Source organism: Dermacentor andersoni, chromosome 7 (assembly GCF_023375885.2).
Source record: "Dermacentor andersoni chromosome 7, qqDerAnde1_hic_scaffold, whole genome shotgun sequence".
Classification (NCBI taxonomy): Eukaryota; Metazoa; Arthropoda; class Arachnida; order Ixodida; family Ixodidae; genus Dermacentor; species Dermacentor andersoni.
Window position 1 is genome coordinate 135,726,609 of NC_092820.1, and position 20,583 is coordinate 135,747,191.

The 20,583-nt window shown below is 47.9% G+C and overlaps 1 protein-coding gene across 3 annotated transcripts in view; it reads left to right on the forward strand.

The window, feature by feature from the left end:
- Window positions 1–7,351: 7,351 nt before the first annotated feature.
- LOC126534563 (kelch domain-containing protein 3-like) overlaps window positions 7,352–20,583 on the forward strand; it is a 118,429-nt gene continuing 105,197 nt past the window's right edge. For 2 of the 3 annotated variants that reach the window (XR_011895828.1, XR_008613064.2), the window contains exon 1: window positions 7,353–7,894. Coding sequence is in view for 1 of the 3 variants with exons in the window: in XM_072289341.1 (XP_072145442.1) it covers window positions 7,808–7,894 (87 nt within the window). In the remaining 2 variants the exon portion in view is untranslated. Of the gene's footprint in view, window positions 7,895–20,583 lie in introns of all 3 variants that reach the window. The other variant, XM_072289341.1, reaches the window with a different exon arrangement.

Here is a 20,583-nt window from a genome sequence, read left to right on the forward strand (position 1 = left end):
AGAACTGGTGCTGCGCGACAACTGCAATCTCTTGCTCGCCACGTCACGCTTCTGCGATGGAATTCACCGTGTTTCACCAACTCACGCTTGCACTATCTCGACCCTAACTTGCGACTTCGCCTGTCACCTATACTCTCCCGTCTCGAAACAACTTTACTGTGTCGCGTGTGGTTGGGCGTCGCATTTACAAATTCCTATTCATTCCTAATGGGAATGGCCAACAGCGCGGCGTGCAATTTGTGCGGATGAGATGAGACTCTAGAGCACCTTCCGTTTCACTGTCCCCATCCATTGACACTCAACGACGTACTTTACAAGCGAAACTCAACCTGCTAGGCAATAGAGCGCTCTCAGAAGAAAAGATCCTTAGTCCATGGCCTGTGTGTTCTTGCATGCAAAAGGACACAGAAAGCCCTTCTGCGTTTTTTGAAGCACACCGGATTGTATGAACGTTTGTGACAATGGAGGTTCCTCAGCGACTGACTCTGAATGACTGGATATTATTTTTATTTTCTCTCCCTATCTGTTCTTCTCTTTTTCCTCTCCCCAAGTGTAGGTTAGCCAACCGGACACGTCCTTGGTTAACCTCCCTATCTTTCCTTTTTCGTTTCTCTCTCTCTCTCTCTCTCTCTACTCAAGGCATCTATAGGAAGTTTTTTTTACGTTCCATACCAGAGAGGCCTTGATACTCCCGTGATAGAATGAAGGCAGCGCGAAAAAACAAGGGCGCGTAGAATAAGAGACACCACGACCGATCGCCGTGTCTATTCTTTTATATTACTGTTTCTTTCTTTTTTGTCGTTCTACCCTAACTTTACCGTGGATCCGCACAGACTCGTCCAAATGTCGACCTTGCTGCAGTTTGATTCTCTGGGGCAGTAAAGTTTCGTTCGTTCTCTGTTGTCCTCGCTTCTCCGTTGGAACTTGAAGCTTCTCGGACGATGATCGGCAGTTGTTGATCAAATGCAGACGGGCAGCGATGAAGATCAGATGTACAAGAAATCTTTATAGTTAAACTTTTCTATATACATGGCAGGTAAAACAAATACATTACAAACTTGAACAATTGAGAAACAAAGTCTCACTCTTCGACTGTCTCAATGACTGTTAGAGCCCAGACTCGTTTTGACGTACATGGTACGGAGGCTCACTGATCTATCAGCAATCCTGATTTCAGCCAAGTCTGAGGGACAGCATGTTATCCCGATTTTTATAGCCCAAATATACAAAGAAAAAAAGGCAGTAGGGCCGTTGGCCCGTCCCACAGGTTCAGTTGCCAATCAGAGTAAACCGTTTGTTAAGCCACAACCCACAGGGATGGGCTTACTCTTAAATATAAACATATTGGAAAACAAAGCTCTTTTCCTTCTTCCCTAAAACTCCGTTGCCCTCTCATTTCTACGTAGTTAGTGATGGGCTCAGCAAAACACGCCAGGCCCGAACAAGTGATCGCTAGGCCGCCTCAAATCCCAAGGGCGTCTCTAGGCCGCAAATGTCTCGGAAGCAGGGGCATCGACACCACGTAGTGCAGCTGTACTCAAAGTTTGCCCGCGTGGGAGACTGATGGCCCTCCTTGTTCTTCAAACTTATTGTCTACAAGACAAAGTTCTCCGAATGCGTGTTTACAAGACGCCGCCGTCCGAATGCACTCTTCACGTGTGCACCGCATCCCTACAGCGTGCACTGTAAGCTGACCTTCGACACCACACAGGCAGTCGTACCCAACAACAAGGCTGGCGATTGCGTTCCGGACGCGTAGAAGAATAGATCCCTGCTCCGTATATGCGGCACCCGGGGTCAAGGTTGCTAATCCCTTCTTAACCTCGGCGGCGCCTCCAATTAGTCATGTACTCGGGAGCCAGACCCACAATACCGTGTACAGCGGTCCCTTTCAAGGCTGGTCTGTGTGGACTCGTGTGACCGTCGGCGGACTGCCAACACCGTGCGCACAATACCGACTTCCCGGAATCGGCACTCGCCCTCCTGGCGCCTGCCGCGACGCGTCACCCAACACCGCGCGGTCCCTGTGACCCCACATAACACAGAAACGGTTGCCCCGCTGACATGAGGGGGGGGGGGGGGGGGGGAAGTGAACCCCGTCTCTATACACAAAGCACGTGGCCGATTCGTGACACTTAAGAACACGAACAATCAGAGCGACCTTACAGGGGCGTTCCTCATCCCTTCTATATTTTAATATTATTTTTTCGCGCATTTTCTTTCTTTCTTCTACGCTATTATCTCCGTCTTTACTTACCTCCTTACCCTTTCCCCAGTGCAGGGTAGCAAACCAAGACGCTTCTTTTCCGGGGTTATTCTCCCTGCATTTCCCATTTCAGTTCGCTGTCTTAAGTTATGTACTACACAACGCGGTAATCCGCTGTGCCACGTATAGCTAGCCGTGGGATGGGGTATTTTCGGCTGCGCTTTCTAGCGGTGATTTCACGGCGACACTGTTTTTACTTTTTTCCTTTTTTTTCTCACTTTTTGTGGCATGTAACGTCCAAAGTCAAGCGCATCACTCGAGCGACGGTCACCCTGTCGACCCTGCGAATAACTGAATGACGCGAATATATAAGACTTACATGGGATCCGCCGTTTGTTTCGTCTTGTTCTCTTCGATCAGGGCCAGATATAATATTCGGGTGTATTACGTGCCGAAACCACGATATGATTACGAGGCTCGCAGCAGTTGGGGCACCCCGGATTAATTATCACCTGCAGGATTCATTAACGTGTTCCATACACTGTAAAAACGTTTACACCCGTAAGGGTGTTTTCTGGTCGCACTGGTGACACCCTTGCCGTTGGGGCCTTACAAAAATATGTAGACGCCGACAACGGAGCTCAAACTAGACGTGCGATGACAAGAAAAGACGTAGGTAAAAACTATGCAATAACTCTGACAGCCTTGTGCGCACAGAAACATCCGTCAGGACTATTTCGCATCTATCCCTGAGAAATTCTTCTGTCGGATATTTCTGTGTGCCCAAGGCTGTCAGGATGATTACATAGTCTTCAACTACGTCATTTGTTGTCATCGCACGTCTAGTTTGAGTTCCGTAGTCGACGTCTACATATTTTTGTGAGGATCGACATTTGGGCGAGTTGGTACTGGTTGAACATCATGAAGGCGCCCTTCAATATTTTTGTGAGGCCCTAACGGTAAGGGTGTTACCAGTCTGACAAGAAAACACCCTTAATGGTGTAAACATATTTACCGTGTAAGTATACACGAGCGCTTTCGCATTTCACCCCCATCGAAATGCGGCCGCCGCGACCGGCACCGAACCCGTGACGTCGAGCCAAACAGCGGTACGCCATTGTCACCGAGAGGTACACCCGGCCACAAAATATTACGGACCATGAGATCTAAGAAAATGCTGATTATCTCCGCGACCGCACAACGCAGCCTGGTATTTGCATTTCGGGCCTCGACTAGAATATGTTAACAACATTGCCGTATGTAGTTTTACTGGCTACTACTACAAGCTGCCCGCGAATTGAACTTTTTCTGAGATCTCGTGGTCCGTAAAGTTTTGTGGCCGGGTGTACATCGCGGGCGTGTCGGTGCCACATATATCCAGTCAAGGCCCGAGTCATGTGCCCCGAACGCATGAAGGAAGCAATCGATCGCGAACGCGGCCCTTGGTCATCTGTTTATCACATCAGCTAGAAGCTCACGTTATCAGAAGTTTGTCCTGGAAACTTGCCTTGGCAGTCTGCCCTAACGGAAGCTAATCTTAACCGAGGTGTTGTCACAGCGGAAGCTGGCCTTCGCGGAAGGACACTGCATCTTATGTGCGGCTAAAACAAGGAAAGAGTCCCTCAAGGAATTCATCTCAGAAAATTAGTTCAACCTAGTCTGTCTTAAAGGGAGCGTACTGTGGTTGTGATCTGTTAAAGCTGTAAGGTTATCGAGTGTTTTCACATATGCAGTTTTGCAACCCATTTATGGCAAGGTTGAGATTACTGGGAAAAACTGGCACAGATACAGGTTGCAAAGAAACAAATCGTGTATGATATGATTCATAACGGTCTATGTCAAAGCACATAATTTTTTTTTCTTCACAAATTGCATGACAGTTCCGAAGTGGACATTTAAATATATGTAACATTGGATAAGTCGCAACCACGTACGAAGCATGCCAAGCACATGACGCCTTTAAAGCACAGGCAACAGAATATTTCAAGAGTTCGTCTCTTCTTAGAACTGTGGGATGCGTGGAACAAACTGCCAAGGGATGTAATAATGCATAATATAATAATGCAACAAAATTCGAAGCTTCCCTACTAATGCATATTTGTTTGTGTGATCGTGCTTGTGTGATCGTGCATCACGCTGGCATTAGCATGTCGATTACGTCCCACCTGCGACGAGATGCGAACCCGCAAATTTAGTTAACGAAGACGGTGTGTTGTATTTCATGGGGCCAAATTCATCGAAGTGCAATAATGATAGAGAAAAGAAAAAAGTTGCAACACGGAATTACCTTGGAAAACGGCAGGGTTCTATAGCTTTCTTTGACACAAAAGTGTGGCATAGAAGCAGTATCCCGAGGTTTGTTCACCCAATGCCGGATGTTAAGCCGACTGATAATTGTGAGTCACCGCGCAAATCATGTATCTCGTGTGAGCATAACGCCAATACGATGACATAGTCGCGATCTGTACCGCAAAGAAACATGTTAAAAATTGTGCATGGTAGGGAAAGAAAGAAAGACAAACATGCCTTGTGAACGCTGCCGGTTTTCCTCGGACCACGTGGGACCAGGATCAGCTGAGTGTCAGACTATTTCAGCGTCCATTAGAAATATCTCACCAGCATGAGAACAGAAAGAAAAAATATGAGCAAGTGTGACACTGCCTTGAATAACTTCATTTTTTTTTCCTTTGAGATTCCGCAGTCGCTTAAAAGCAACGGACCTCCGCAAAACGATACCATCTCTTCGGCGACACCGCAAACACCGGTGTATCTAAACAGAAAAACAAGTTGATGTACTCCGCGGACGAGAGGAACGCAGCTATAACCGCGTCATTTAATGATGTTATTTAATGATACACCTAACGGAATCGTTCCCTGTCACGTCCAGGAATGTCGCACGCGCGCACACACACACACACACACACACACACACACACACACACACACACATACATATATATATATATATATATATATATATATATATATATATATATATATATATATGCGACATTCCTGGACGTGACAGGGTACGATTCCATTCGGTGTACGATTAAACAACATAATTAAATGGCGGGACGGGGTTATAGCGGTGTTTGCGGTACCGCCGAAGAGATGACATCGTTTGCGGAGGTCCGTTGCTTTTAAGCGACCGCGGAATCTCAAACGAAAAGAAAAAGTTATTCAAGGTGGTATCACACTTGCTCATATTTTTTCTCTGTTCTCATGCTGATGAGATACTTCTAGTGGACGCTGAAATAACCTGACACTCAGCTGATCCTGGTCCCACGCGGTCTGAGGAAAACCGGCAGTGTTCGCAAGACATGTTGTCTTTCTTTCTCTCTCTCCCCCCCCCCCCCCTTGCACAATTCTAACATGTTTTTTTTTTGGGTACATAGCGGTACTACGTCATCGTATTGGCGTTATGCTTACGCGAGATACATTGATTTGAGCAGCGAATGACAATTATCAGTCGGCTAAACGTCCGGTTTTGGGTGAACAAACCTCGGGATACTGCTTCTAGGCCACATGTTTGTGCCGAAGAAAGCTAGAAACCTGCCGTTTTACAAGGTAATTCCGTGTTGCAGCCTTTTCTTTTCTCTATCATCATTGCGCTTCAATGAGCTTGTCCCCATAAATTACACCACACCGTCTTCGTTAACCAAATTTGCGGGTTCGCGTCTTGTCGGAGGTGTGACGTAATCGACATGCTAATGCCAGCGCGCTGCCTGCAGTGTCGAATTGGGCAGCGGACAGAGTACAACACACACATGCACGATCACACAATCAAATATGCATTTAACAGTGAAGCTTTGAATTTTGTTGCATTATTATATTGCGCATTATTACATGCCTTGGCAGCTTGTTCCACGCAACCACAGTGTGTGTGTCTGTGTGTGCGTTTATGTATATGTATATTGTAAACACTCGCTTTTGCAAATGACGTATAGGATTGACTGGTCGTATATGTATATTGTAAACACTCGCTTGCGCAAATGACGTATAGGATTGACTGGTCGCGTCAGGTGCAAATTGCGCGACTTTCGGTGAGCGACGTTTTCGAAGAAAGAAAGGGTGTGGTGCGTCCCCCATATAATTTAATGTGCTGCGACAATCGGCTTTTCTATGTTAAGCCCTATTCTGCAGACACACGGTGTGCTGGGATCGTACGCCGCTTGGTGAATAAAATACTGCGCAAAGAGGCAGTCTGCGAGGCAATCTAATGAAGCCAGTCATAAGAGAGCATCGCCTTCAACTCCTCCTCTCCGCAGCACTACAGTCAAGCACCGAAACGCGTCCGTAAACATCTACTAGGCGCGGGCGAAGTTGCTTACATAAAGGGAGTCAAGGCAAGCGCGTCTCGCGGTAGGAGACAAGCGTTTACCTCGGACCGTTTTCTTCGTTCTTTCGGTTTCTGTTTTTTCTACCCCGAAGCGCCGTTCTCACTCCCCGCATTTCTTTCTTCCACGCTCTGTCTTTCTTTCTACCCGTCGGTGCTGCACCCGGGCACTCCACCGTTCGAATGTTTCTACGCTGCCGCCTCGCACGACGAGCGGGCAACCCACCAAACATTCCGGCGAAAAAGAAGCAAACCTCGCGCGCCAGTGTTCGAGATACGGTCTAATCTCCCCGTCGTCTGCGAATATAACTTTCGGGAAGCAGCGCCCTCTCTCCACCGCAGCGCGAGAAAAAAAAGAAACCGCACAACACCCTCGGATCGCCGATTCGTTTCATGGAGCGCGCAGACGACGTCGTCCGACCCGACCCTGACATCCTTGGGCGATTGCCGTTCGCGGTGGCGGCGTGGCTGCTGCTTGGACTTCAGTGTGTGAAACGCTGCCGCCGCCGCGAGCACCGAGTCGCCGCCGAGCGCGCTTTCTTCTTTCCCCCGCTGTTGTAAGCGTTGTACGCGCGCACGAGCTTGGAAGGGAGAGACCGGCTTTTTTACGTTCGCGCGAGCACGCCTTCTCCTGGAAAGCGCTCCGCTACTACAAGCGGCGTCGTCTGCTACAACGCCGCCGCCAACCAACGTCGTCTGCTACTGAAGTCGTTGCGTCTGCCGCCGTGTCGTAGATCGGTCAACGTCGTCGCTCGAAGCCTGTCGTCGAATATGTAACTTTAGGCATTAGCGAAATTAACGGGTAGCGACAGCGGTACCTCTTCAAGCGTGTGCTCTTCGACGACTGGTGCCAGACTCTATTTGTAGGATGCTGTCGACTCTGCGTGAACGTGTTGTGCGGCTCCAGTGATGTTTCAGCTTTCCCACCACCACAGTCGCCTTCTGTAGGCCCACCTCATAACCGCTGCTGTCGTTTTTTAAAGTCTGTTGTGGATAGTCGTCGCGGACACTTCCTTCGAAAACAGGATCGAGGACTTTTGTGACTATTCTGGTATTCGTTCGTACTTAAACCTGGTGTGTTTTTCCACGGTGCATCAAGTTCTTCAGTACTCATCATCGTCTCCTCATTGCCACATCTCTTCATTCTGATCTAAATCACAGACAAAGGAGGTCTGCTTCGAAGCGCGTCGTCCGGAACACATGTTCGTCGTCTGCTAGCTCCCGTCTGCGTCGTCTGGTTCCTACGGTGGTATCACTTGGTGATGGTTCCTGTGACGGCAAAATTCACCGGCTGGCTGTACCGCCTGTTCAAGAAAATCATCTGCCACGTGATCCGTGACTCGTCGCTGGTGAGTTCACAAGTGCACGCCTGTCCCCTCAGCTTAGAACATCCTCAAGGGCAGAAAACACGGCGTTTTTCATGTACTTCGTTCCAGCCCTCCGGTCTCTGCCGTGACCACGGTACCGTGAAGCGTAACGCAAGTGGTTTACAAGTGGGCCACGTTGCTCATTTTCATTTTCAGTCTGAACAGTGCGCTTATGCCACTCATATTTGCATGCTTTCGTCTTTTATCATTTAATTTTCGTAGAAGAAATAGGACGTATCTTTCACTGCTGAAGGGCGAAAGTAAAAAAGAAAAAAAAGAAAGAACGAAAGACAGGAAGTTCAACCGTAGCTTAACGTTGCGAAAACAACAGCAAACGGACTTGGGCGGACAAGATACGCCAGCCCGCATGTTACAACGAAATAAGATGTGCTTTTAGGAATCTAACATTATAGCAAGGTCGGTGTACCAGGTTCTCTAAAGACTAACATTTTTGTGTGCTATGCATGCATTAATTTTCAAGCAGAGTAAATAACTTACCGGTGAAAAAAGTCGTCTTCACCACACTTGTGCTCCGTTGTTCGCCGAGTGAGGGTCAAGCGGTGTTACTGAGAAGTTTGCTTTCGTCTGGAAACATACAATCGAATTCAATTAAAAGTTGTATCACTTGCGCGATGCTTTTGATTCCAAATTAGTTGAAAGATATGTGGACACTTATGGTGTATCAGCGGTGCTTAATACTCGAGGCGAGGGGGGAGGCATGCATACATGTTGGCTGCTTGGATGTGCGTGTGTGCATTAATGTGTCGGGGTGAGAGAGCTGTGTATGTGTGCATGTATTGCTGATCACCATGCAAGGTGGGGAGGGGGGCACTTTCATTTCTGATGAGGAAGTTAAGTAATATAAATATAGTTCGTTATTGAGTCATATTTGATTACAGCTGGCGCGAATTATATGTTGGCAAAAAAATTATGCGAATCCCGCAGACTGTTGGAATCGATGTAAGCGAAGCTTCCTGTGCTGTTTGCTTTGATTGACGATAATTAGTGGTGATGTTGACGGCGAATGTTTAATTTCTTCAACGTTTAGTCCAACACGAGAGTGGTGCGTTGATATGAAACGTTACCTTGCGTGCGCCACGGCTCTTTGTCTGCGTAAGTACACAGAACACACAGGGATAGGTGTTTCCTTGGTGCGTTGTTGTGCGCCATTGTTCACAACCTCGGAGAGGGTTGATCGTTATCATTGACTCTCACATGGCATCTCGCATCGTGGCAGAAGTGTCAAACTTTAATTGAATTGTGGGGCTGTACGTATACCACAACCATAATCGGATTATGAGGCACGCCATAGTGACGGACTCCGACTTAATTTTTCTAAGTAAACGATAATTTTTTGCACTTCACTCCCATCTAAATGCGGCCGCCGCAGTGGCGATCGAACGCGCGACCTCGAGCAATGCCATAGCCGCTGTCGGGATTGGGGGCTCAATCCCATCGCTCGAGCTCCGTTGCCAAGATTGGAGTCCGGCATGAATTCGAAGGTAGCTGGCCCATGCCGTCGTCCAACTTAAACACGCTGAGGAAGTTGATGAAGGGAAGAACTGCTTCTCATCGAGAACGAGGAAAATGGGTTTATTTACAGAAATTAAATCAGTCTAACATGACTGCTTAAGAAAAAGAGTGTCAGTCCAACATGACTGCTCAAGAGAAAGTGTGTCAGACCAACCTGACTGCACGAGAGAAGTGTGTCGAGCCTCCGCCCAACAGCCGTTTTTAAACGCTCGGTCCTTCGGCGATACAAGGCAGCGAATGTTCGTTTCGTCTTCGCAAAACTAGCCGCCTCCCGCGACAAGGTGACGCACACACACACGCAAACACACAGGTGCGAAGGACTGGAGCCGACGACAGAGGGGAGTCGTTCCGGGAAGCTCGGAGACATTCTGGGTAGCTCGTTGTCCCGCCGCGGCTTGCTCATGCGTAGCGAAATCAGGTTCGCGCTGGGGACCTCGGGCACAATAGTTCGTCCGTCGAACCCGTTTCGTCACAACGGAGATGGGGCTCGTGGATGGAGGCGGTTTTCAGCACAAAGCCCGCTTCTTCGAACGCAGTCTAGCTGCAGCGACGGAGAGTGGGGGATGCGCGCCTTGTCCCCCAGTCGTAATTGGGTGGCAATTTTTCCTTGCAGCTCGCCATTCTTAACACCGCAAAGCTGCCGCGGCGGGCACAGGCTTTCCACTTGAGAAAGTTGCATTGCGTTTATATTTCAGAAATAGCAGAAACTTGTCGTACCGTAGTAGTAGCGTTTCCTTGCCTCCTCACGTCAGCTTTCTCCTCCTCCTCCTACTTTCCCCCTCTTCCCCACCGTCCTTGTGTGGCAACTACCCATTCACTGCCTCCTCCCCCTACCTCGTCTCTACCATTATATCATCTTCCCCTCTGGGCTCCCATGTTAATAGAAGGGCAAGCGCTGCAGTTTCTGGAACGCTTTTGCGGGGAGTCACGGATGATTACAGCTGTTAAGAGGCTAACGCGGTGACGCCCAGGGAGCTCTAGAGGGCACTGTGGACATGCGACGCTACAGAAAAGTTCAAACGAGTTTCTCGCGTCGCCTTTCCTCTCTGCCACACGCTGTGAACCACCTCCCGACGCGGCGAGCAAGACAGCAACAGCAGCAGCGCAATAGTCGAAGACGGAGAGAAAGAAAGCTTGGCTTTAGAGGAAACCTTTCTCCCTTAGTGCATTGGTCTCTATTATTGCACTGACCAAATAAGTGACGAGGCGGCAAAGTCAAAAGTGCGGAAGCAAATTATCTTGAACATTAGCGCACTTCACGGCACATTTTATGTACGCGTTATATTTTAACGGGAGCTAGGCGTAGAGTTTACAACAAAGATTTATGCCTTCAACTCCTTTCTTTCTTTATCTCTACTTTGCTATCACTTTACCTCCCCCTCCCCTCTCTCCCCAGCGTGGGGTAGCAAACCTAATTTTCCCATCTGGTTAACCTCCCTGCCTTTCCCCCTTTCTTCTGTCTTTCTCTCGTTATGCCTTCAATAATGCGCGGCTTCTATTATAAAATTACATCATGCCCTCTAGCGCACCTAATCAACGATAATTAGTGCCATTTGTTGTTAACTAGTAATTATATCTGTAATTATTGCATTAATTCTCATGCCTGCCGCTGCTGTGGACCTTGGGGGTCGGCAAAAAAAAGTATCATTTCGTGACGCCTCCCCTATATTTAGTAATCTGGGACAATCCTCGCAGACGTTAGCTGTCTGGTGCCAAAGGATTGGCATCCGACATTGAAACGTTGCATGGTTTCCGCAATCTTCCTCCCTTGACGCAAATTCGTCGGAAACGCTGACGTACATGCCACCGACAGCGGGAGCGCGATTAATTCACGATGACCAGCTTTTTGTTTCCTTACTATATTTTTTACTTATGTATAAGGAATATAAGGAAGCGCCGACCATTAGCAACGAGGCGTGAGAACACCTCGTCGATTTTTATAGCTCGCCGCTAAGCCGCTGCGCTTAACGGCCTGCGAAAGGCGGCGATCCTCGCCAACGTTGCCTTAGGGCACATCACGTGACGCTGCTCAACAGGCACACGACACAACAAGACTTTCTGGCGTGGTCAGATAAGCCGGCTAGTCCACCTGGAGCTGGCTGAATTTTCTCGCCCGATTTACCCGGCGCCTTGGAGACACAGCGGTCGATTGCTAAATTGAAGAAAAAAAAGAATAAGAAAAAAGAAACAGGACACGTGGATGACGCTCGAGCTACGCCTTTAAGAGTGGAACGTGATAGCATTCAAATATTCCCGACTGCTTCTCACGCTTTCCGGCAACCGCAGCTCATGGGACCGTAATGCTTACCGGGAAACTCTGGTGGCGAACGCCAAGCGCGAAGGCGAGCTTTCTGGTAGGAAGCCTCCAGCGTGGGCCGATCACGGAAATAGTGTGCGCAGCCGCGCCAAAAATAAATTTTAAAAATATATATATATGCGGATCCCACGCACTGTGGGTATCGATGTAAGCGAAGCTTTTTGTCTGCTCTTTGCGTTCATTGGCGGTGATATATTGACGGCCTACGACAGTCGTGACGTGATGTGAAATGTTACCTCGCCTGCTCCGCTTGTGCTTGCCGTTCTTGCTCCGTTCGACCCTTTATGCGGGCCTTCGTCTCGTCGGCAGTAAGTGCGCGCTTCGGCGCCATTCTGGGTTGTAGCGTTTTGTAGCCACGGTGTAAGAATAAATATTCTTACACCGCCGATGTAGCTCACAAAGCTGCCTCCTCTCCCTCTCTCTGTATTCCCTCGCTAACATTCTCCCCACATCCTCCCTCTACTGCCGTTGCTGATGCGGGTGAGCACGGAGACAAGCGCGGCAGCTCCTGCACTGCACTTCCGTAGGGTCACGCCTATATAGTTACGGCGTCCAGAGGGCATTGTGCACATGCAACGCGGTACAAATGTTGACACGAGATACTCGGGTATTCTCTCCTTTGTGCCACGCTATGTACTGACGAGATAGCGCGTTAAGGGCCCCCGCGTCGCAGAAAATTCCGTGTCGACGCCGAGAGCGTCGCTTGAAGAATAATCATTCTGAACCACAACCGCGCAGTCCCCCCACTTGGCGCATACCTTGTCTTACATTTTTTACAAAGCTACTCCTCGGTACTTCGAGAATGTCAGCTCATAAGCAAACGTCATGAAACAAAACATGGACAGCGCATGCCTTTTATGTTTTTGTGACATGGCCACGTCTCAACCACGTCCCGACGCGTCCGGCGTTAGAGGCGTTCAGGACCACAGCCGCAGCAGCAGCAGTGGAAAGTCGAAGAGGAAAAGAAAGCTTCGCTTTAAAGGAACACATCATTTTCTGGTTTCTGTTATTGTTTCGCACTTCTAATATTTCAGTCTGGGAAGATAAAGGGGCCCGATTTTTATTAGTCATATCATAAGAAGCCAACAGACACTGACACCAAGGACAACATAGGGGAAATTACTTGTGGTTAATAAATGATGTAGAGAAACGATTAATTAATTGAAAAGAAAGCGGACGAAAAAACAACTTGCCGCAGGTGGGGATCGATCCCACAGCCTTCGCACTTCGCCTGCGATGCTTTACCAATTAAGCTACCGCGCGCCGGTTCCCCATCCACTTTCTTGGGTATTTATGTTTCCTAGTAGAACCCTGGGAGTGTTAGCCAGCGCCACCACTCACAGACCTTGGCGGCGGATGTGGAACATCCTTTCTGCCGCAGAAGTAGCATAAGGTGTAGCATAAAACGCATGCGTTTTCTGTGTTTTGGTAATGACATATGGTTGTGTGCTGTCATTCTCAAAATTCCGAGGAATATCTTTGTCAAGAATGTAAGGCAGGGTATGAGAAACTTTCGGGACATAATGGTGTCGCAATATAAGCGGCATGTCCGCATGTCATATAGTAAGGCGTAGGATATACATATACTTAAATAAGTGCGTAACTTTTCGCTCACGGACAACTCCGCCTACACCAACACTGGATTTTCGGCGACAAGGGGCCCTTAACGCTATCGCGTTAGAACATGGCGTCCGAGATCGGGCGCTCGTGCTCTCGGAGGCCATTCTTGAAGCGAAGAAGACGTGGGAATAAAGACGGACGAGCTTTCACCTGTGCCTTGTGGCACACCTGTCCTGTGGATCGGTCGTTGAGGCGACCGAACGGTAGACGAGCCCGTCCCACCCATTCCAGTGAAAATGTGGAAGTTGCAGGACCTCTTAGCCAATAGGAAGGCCAAATGCCCCCCGAGATGTGTTCATCCGCGCCGCGTCGCCTGCTTACCGCCACAGCAATTCGCGCTATACGACGCGCATGCGCAAAGGTCCTAACATGTCGCGTATCGTTAGAAGGTATCATGTACTAAGCAGAAATAAAGCTATCTAATCCCGCCCATAAGCAGACAGTTTCTCCCGGAGCTATGTTTTGCTGCGCAAGAAGAGGTAGCGCAACCAAAGCCCCACATTGTGAAGTATCTTCAAGCGATTCCATTCTATTCCCATAAGAAATGAGTGTGACAAGGGTGACGCCGCCCGTAGTGACCGGTGATCCTGCTTCGAAGCTTAACTCGCGAGCTTGTAATTAAAACACACGGGAACGGATAAATTATTTTGCTCGCGGATCCACTACACCGATTTCGGTGAGATTTGTTGCATACTTAAAAAAAAAAAGAAAGTTAATATCTGCTGTCAGCAGGAAGCATACTTGGGACTTAGGCCATTAGTCTTATTACAAAGGCTCTTGAATATCAGAAAGTTTTACGAAAGATAATAGTCTCTATATTTCAGCTCTGTAACTTGGCAATAAATCACGATACCACAATCATGTAAAATGCACTTGTTAAGACGTTTAACGCAGGTTGAATTGATGTAATAGACCTCTAATCTTTTAGTAGAATGTATGCGAAACCTTCGTGAGCATTGTAACAGTTCTGTTTAAGCTGTAAACTCATATATCAAATTCGTTAGCTTTAGACGCTCTAACTCACGGCGTTTAAAGCGTGGAGTTTGATACAAATAACTACTAGCACTCTGCCGCTGCGATCGTTCAGTCACCATAGGAATGGTAGGAAGCACATGAATTTGTGTACTCGTAGTACTTGTGGATTCAAACGCTATTGTGGCTTTGTTTCTTATGCTCTATATGTCTTCATTGCCCTGAATTTCAAAGCGATCTATACTCCTCTAAGTGCAGAACACTCTGCGAACACGCACGATCGCTATTGATTACAACGACTCAACCCGTCGAAGTGGCTGGCCAAACGCACCAAGCGTCTCAACACGGTGGCTTGCCCGCAAGAAATTCGTAAAAGCGTTCCATGCCGCTTGTCGATGCATGCGCCCGCATGGAATCCGTTGTCTGGCCGTCGAAAACCACGGTGGTGTGCCTCTTGATCTTGTTATGCTCCTGGGCCTGCACAGTATATAGCGAACTCGCACTGCTGTACACAACGCAGTCCCAGTTCGCCCATATTTTTGCGAGTCTGCGTCCAATTTTGTCAAAGTGCAGAAGGTGCAGACGTGTGTACCGGAGTGGGTTCCGAGATTGGAAATGTCGTTGCATGTGCCGAAATACTGATGACTTGTAGTCAGCAAACAGCTGACGTTTCTCCGTACCGTCTTGTGAGCTCGTAAACGCAGTGTCCAAGTGAGGCAACACAGAGAAAAAAAGAAGCATCCGTGGCGTAACGGTTTAAATATCGGGCTTCTGTCTTTCATGCTTACAAACAGAGTTCCCAGAAGACTTCCGGTTAAGCCGTCGGGAGCAACAGAAGTTACATTGGCCTATAAACTTACAGGACCATCCAGCTGGCACCAGCTTTGTTGGGGAGCTGGAGTATTTGACAATGAATTGTATTGTTAAGTGCAACAAAAAAAAAGCCCGCACCTGAGTTCGACGCATTGCGCACTTTCTTTTATCTGAAAACATCAAGAATATGAGCCTGCAGTGTAGTATGCGACAAAATACTTCTTTTTTCTTTGCTAACATGACTCTCGTAAATGGCTGACTGGAAGTTCTCTGGGGTCATGAACGCAGTGCTGCCACATCACGGATGAAAAAGGTCTTATCCTGTATTCGATACGGCCATAGAACAATTGTAATAATGTTTATTTAATTATTTGATACACGGTACTTTGTTGAACACGACGAATCTGCAAAGCCGCGGAGCCGTTGGAAGCCAGGAGGCCGAAGTTTGGTCAAATCCATGTACTTCCGATAATTCCCCTTCTGGCTGAACCGCCCCGATTGCAGCTCCCGTAGAAACAAGCGCCAGAGTTCCCTCTAGGGATTATTTTACGAACTCTACGGTTTCAAGAACTGTGAGAATTGTCTTACAGCGAAGCTGCATATGGCTAGGATCCCGGGATTCTTTTACGTAATGCAGTGATTTGGGCTTGTTGGTATGACATCGTGAGGCTTATAGCGCGTGAAAAGACAAGGACGAAAGGAAGACGTGTGACACACACAGGCACTTACTTGAAACAATCTTTATTTCGAGCAAAGAACCCACACATATATACAACTTTTTCGCATACATCTTCATGCATGCGCTGTTTCCAAAAGATACCTTACACACCATTACGCAGGTAACCTAACCCTTTGCGGGAAAGGGCAATTGATGGTTTTGAAACACAGTTATCCCACAGTTATCCACAGAGACTGCTCCATCGTGGAAAGAGCACGAGGAAGATTCACTCGAGAAATTATGGAAGCAGAAATGGTTGAGAGGCTAGGGGTTAACTGGCTAGGGGAATAGTTGCAAGTTAGCGCCTGTGTGTGTAACGTCTTCCTTTCGTCCTTGTTTTTTCACGTTCTATAAGCCTCACGATTCTCTTGCCTCCGTCGACAGAAAACCATCATCATGAATGGCTCATACCCCCGTAAGCACTAAGCACTCGTACCCCTGTACGCAAGCAAAAAATGCAATGGCTCATATATAACCCAAAAGGCTGATGCAAGCACCCAGCAAAGTGAAACGAACAGTGCTTACATTCTTTGGAATCACGCATGCAACACACAGAACAGCATGTCGAAAACTATACCGCGTAAGCTAGCAAAAAAATGCCCCATACCCCCCTGAGACAGAGGCTACAAGCATTCATCAAAGTGTAGCGAACAGTGCATGCATTCTTTGGAATCACGAATACATTGTCCAGAACAGCATGCGTTTCGATAAAGAACAAGCTCAAAATGGGCATTCCAACCACATAATTGACGATAAGGCGCTCGCGATAGCAATGCGAAGCACGTAGCGCTCCCCGCATATGTTTCCCGGCAAAGATTACTGTTGCATAAGCTGCCGTGGTGATGCCAGCTTGCGACGCGGGGTGTAACGTCCTATCGCATATAAACATTACCAGCCTAGCAACTAATTTCGATGTCGCTGCAGCACCGCTAAGGGCGGCGGCATGCTGTCAAAATTACCATTACTCTCATTCCTAACATTACCCCAAAATAGCCGTACTATACCAGTGCTCTAAAAGTCATAAAGCATTACATGCCCCCCTCGGCAGTTGTAGCGGTGGTTTTGAACAGCTTCGCTAGAAATACGCTCTCGCAGAGCCGGGATAGCGAGGTTTTTTTTTCTTTTTATTTGCTTGTTTTTTATTGAAACGTATGCTGTTCTGTATGTTGTACGCGCGACTCCAAACAATGTATGCACTGTTCGCTGCACTTTGCTTTGTGCTCGTAGCCTCTGCTTTACGGGGTTATGAGCCATTGCATTTTTTGCTTGCTTACGTGGGTATGAGCCATTGCTTACGGCGGTATGAGCCATTGATGATGACAGTTTTCGACATGCTGTTCTGTATATTCTATGCGTGATTCCAAAGAATGTAAGCACTTTTCGATTCACTTTTTTGTGTGTTTGTAGCCTCTGCCTCACAGGGCTATGAGCCATCACAATTTTTGTTTGCTTACGGCGGTATGAGTGCTTATAGGGGTACGAGCCATTCATGATGATAGTCTTCTGTCTACGGTCGCGAAAGAATCCCGGCATCCTAGCCATATACAGCTTCGCCGTATAGTAGAATGCAATCATTGCACACTTTTCATTTCAAGGATAACGCTGAAAAGCCAGTCATGGCTCCGTAAATTGTGTCGTATGCGCTCCAACTCAATTTTATTCTTTTGTAAATTTCCTTCTGATGATGATGATCTCCTGGAATTAATCGAGCTATATATACACGTATACTCTTGCACACATTCTACAGACCGAATCCCGATCATGCATTCTTATTCTCTTTCCAAGATGTTGAACATTGCCTTCGTCTTTTGTGTATCAATCTTCAACCATGCTTTTTTATGCTTTCTGGGATAAGGCCTTCCCTCATTTGCTGCAAGTCATCTCCAGCGTTGCTCAACAAGATGATGCCATCTGCAATCGCAGGCTGCTGAGGTATTCGCCATTGATCTTCACTCTCAATCATTTCCAGTCTAATAATTCCAATACTTCTAGGCATACGATGAATAGAATTGAAGAGATTGTCTCCTTGTAAGGCACCCCCACCCTTTTGTTTTTCTGTTCGCTTTTCTTTGGGGAGAACTAAGGTAGCCGTACAATATTTATAAATATGCTTGCTTGATAGCCACGTGTGGCTTCTGTGCTCCTTGACTGTGCAGTGCCTCCGTGACATCTGGTATCTCTACTGAATCAAATGTGTTTTCTTAATCTGTGAAAGCCACGTAGAAAGGTTGGTTGCGCTCCGCAAATTTCTTGATTGCCCGATTGATGACCTGAATGCGATCCGTTGTAGATTATCCCGTTCTGCAGACGCCAGTCTGTTCTCAGGGTTGACTGTAGTTAAGATCACCTTGGTGAATGTTTCGTTCGTTGACGTCTCTTTTGATATGGATTAATATGATGTTGGCACTGTTCCGAGTCCCTGGTGCTCTTGAAGCCATGAAGCTTTGTGAATAAAGGGTCGCAAACTTTTCCAGTTTGGGGTCGCTGGTTGATACCGTCCCCCCACTTTGGATCGCTTCCGAACTTTACAACAGTGGTGGCTCTGCAGCTGTGGGACAGCGCCGCCGAGTCGCAGCATTGGCGTAGTGGTAAGGGTTTGAGCTCCAATACCAGAACTGTCTGTCATCCTGTCCTTCTCTTGTTGTCGCGCTTTCAAATCTAGTACTTACGCAGTAGCAATAAGCCCGTTCTTATGCTTTCCTCAGGGCAGCGCAATTAACGGCTTATTATTTATTCTTGTTTTCTTGTATGTGTAACGCGTTTTAATAGCGGCGGTCATAAGGAGACCTAGGTCAAATCGGCTATTCGCTGATGAACGCAATACGCGTTTATTATTCCATGCTTAGATTGTAATGAAATTAGGTCTCGTGTTGCAAATGCTAAATGGAAGATTTACAGAAATCTGCAAGTCACAGACAGTATGTTTAAGTTGTTCTATTTTGTTAGATCAGGGAAAACGAGAGCGTAATGGTTTGAAAAGGCAGGCTGCACCGTGCCTGGTCAGACAGGAAGTGCAAATGGGACCATCGCCCAAGGCTAGAGCAATTATATCAATCCGTCCCGTCATCATTCGTTACGCGACATTGTCAGCCGGGAAAGGAACACAGCATCTGGAGGTACTGTGCCCTGGAGCTTGCGTACTCATCGACCCATCATCATCCAGTACGCTGCTCCCTGTAGTGCTACTCCCTCTCACCCCCTCCCCGCGCTCCTGGGATGAAGCGATTTGCTTTGGGCGACGGTCCTAAACCCGGAAGTGGGAGAGGGGGGAGCTCGGATTTCGTGCTTACCCGCAACGGTTCAACTAAAGGTGCTTCAGGCGACCACCATGCGGCCAGGCGCTTTCGTGAGATACCATCGCCCGTTGATGCACAGACGAGCATATGTACCCGCGGTGCCCGAGTCCACGGGTTGCGACGTCTTCCTCTCGGTAACTGTCAACGGATATCTAGCTGAACATCGGGCAGCAGGGAGGAAAGTGAACAGCGCAGGATAAAGAAGAGAGAGAGTGTGAGCGAGAAGGGGGAGAAGAGAAGAGGATCCTCTCACAATGCTTGCAAAAGCGCATTCTTCGGACGAAATACCGTCTGCAACGTACCAACTTGCGCATTTCTTTTCTGAAGAGGAAAGACTAACGTCTAGAACGATACAAAACCGAGGGGTCGTCGGTAATGGTTTGAAACGGCTTTCGCTTGAAAGGTTAGCGCCGCCTCGCCTTCCTGTTTCTCCACGATGTGAGACCCCTGCCTACTTTCACGCGCAAAGTAGGGGCTAATGAGGAAGAAGGGGCGGAAGAGAGGCCGGATGGCTTTGCACAAAGGAACGAACGGGTTGCATGGTTTTGAAGAACCAGCGCTTCCCGCAAACGGAACGCGAGAGCGCGTGGTAGATGGGGAGCGATGCACACTGCAGGAAAGAGGGCACTTTAATGAATCCTGGAGATGCTTGCCTGGTGAAATAGGTATATCACCAAAAATGAAGCGATGTGCACGCTGCACGACAGGAATACACAACACACAGAAAGCAGACTGCCACGACACTCAATAAACTAAAATGTCACGCTGTTTTAAAGAAGAACGCTTATATTTCCTGAGCAAGAACTCCCCCTCAAAGAAAAAAGAACAAGAGAAAGAAAAAGGAACACGTGACTCGCCAACAGCATTGCATTCGCACTTCCGCGCATGACTTATCAGTTCGACACGTTCGAGTTTGGAATCTTGTCCGTGGGACGACAGCACTTTTGTTGGAATTTGGGCAACCCCCAGTGCATGACAGTATAGGCTTTCGACAATTTCAAAAGATATACCACCGAAGCCGCTCAGTCGGCCCGCCCACTTAGGAGATGCAGCGAGAACGTCGCATGCCTTTCTGGGTTATTCGCTCGGCAGAATGCGTTGTTGTTGACGAGACGCGTGTGTACGCGGTGGGCGTGCCGTGTCGCTTTGTCCCGTGCAGCGCCAGTAGGACGGCCTTGCGGGAAAATTGACGCACGGAACGCGAGAGCGGGCAGGGCAACGCTTTCGGCGTGCTTAATTACTGAGGGGACGTGCATTACGCAACTGTCTGGCTTGAATTATTCCGCATTAGACACACATGCGTTAATGTAACTGACTAAGACATGTGCTTCCTTTATTGCTCCATAGCAGAACTTTTTGTTGGGCTAGTTGGTGCATGTTACTGAAGTACTATAGCGCCAAA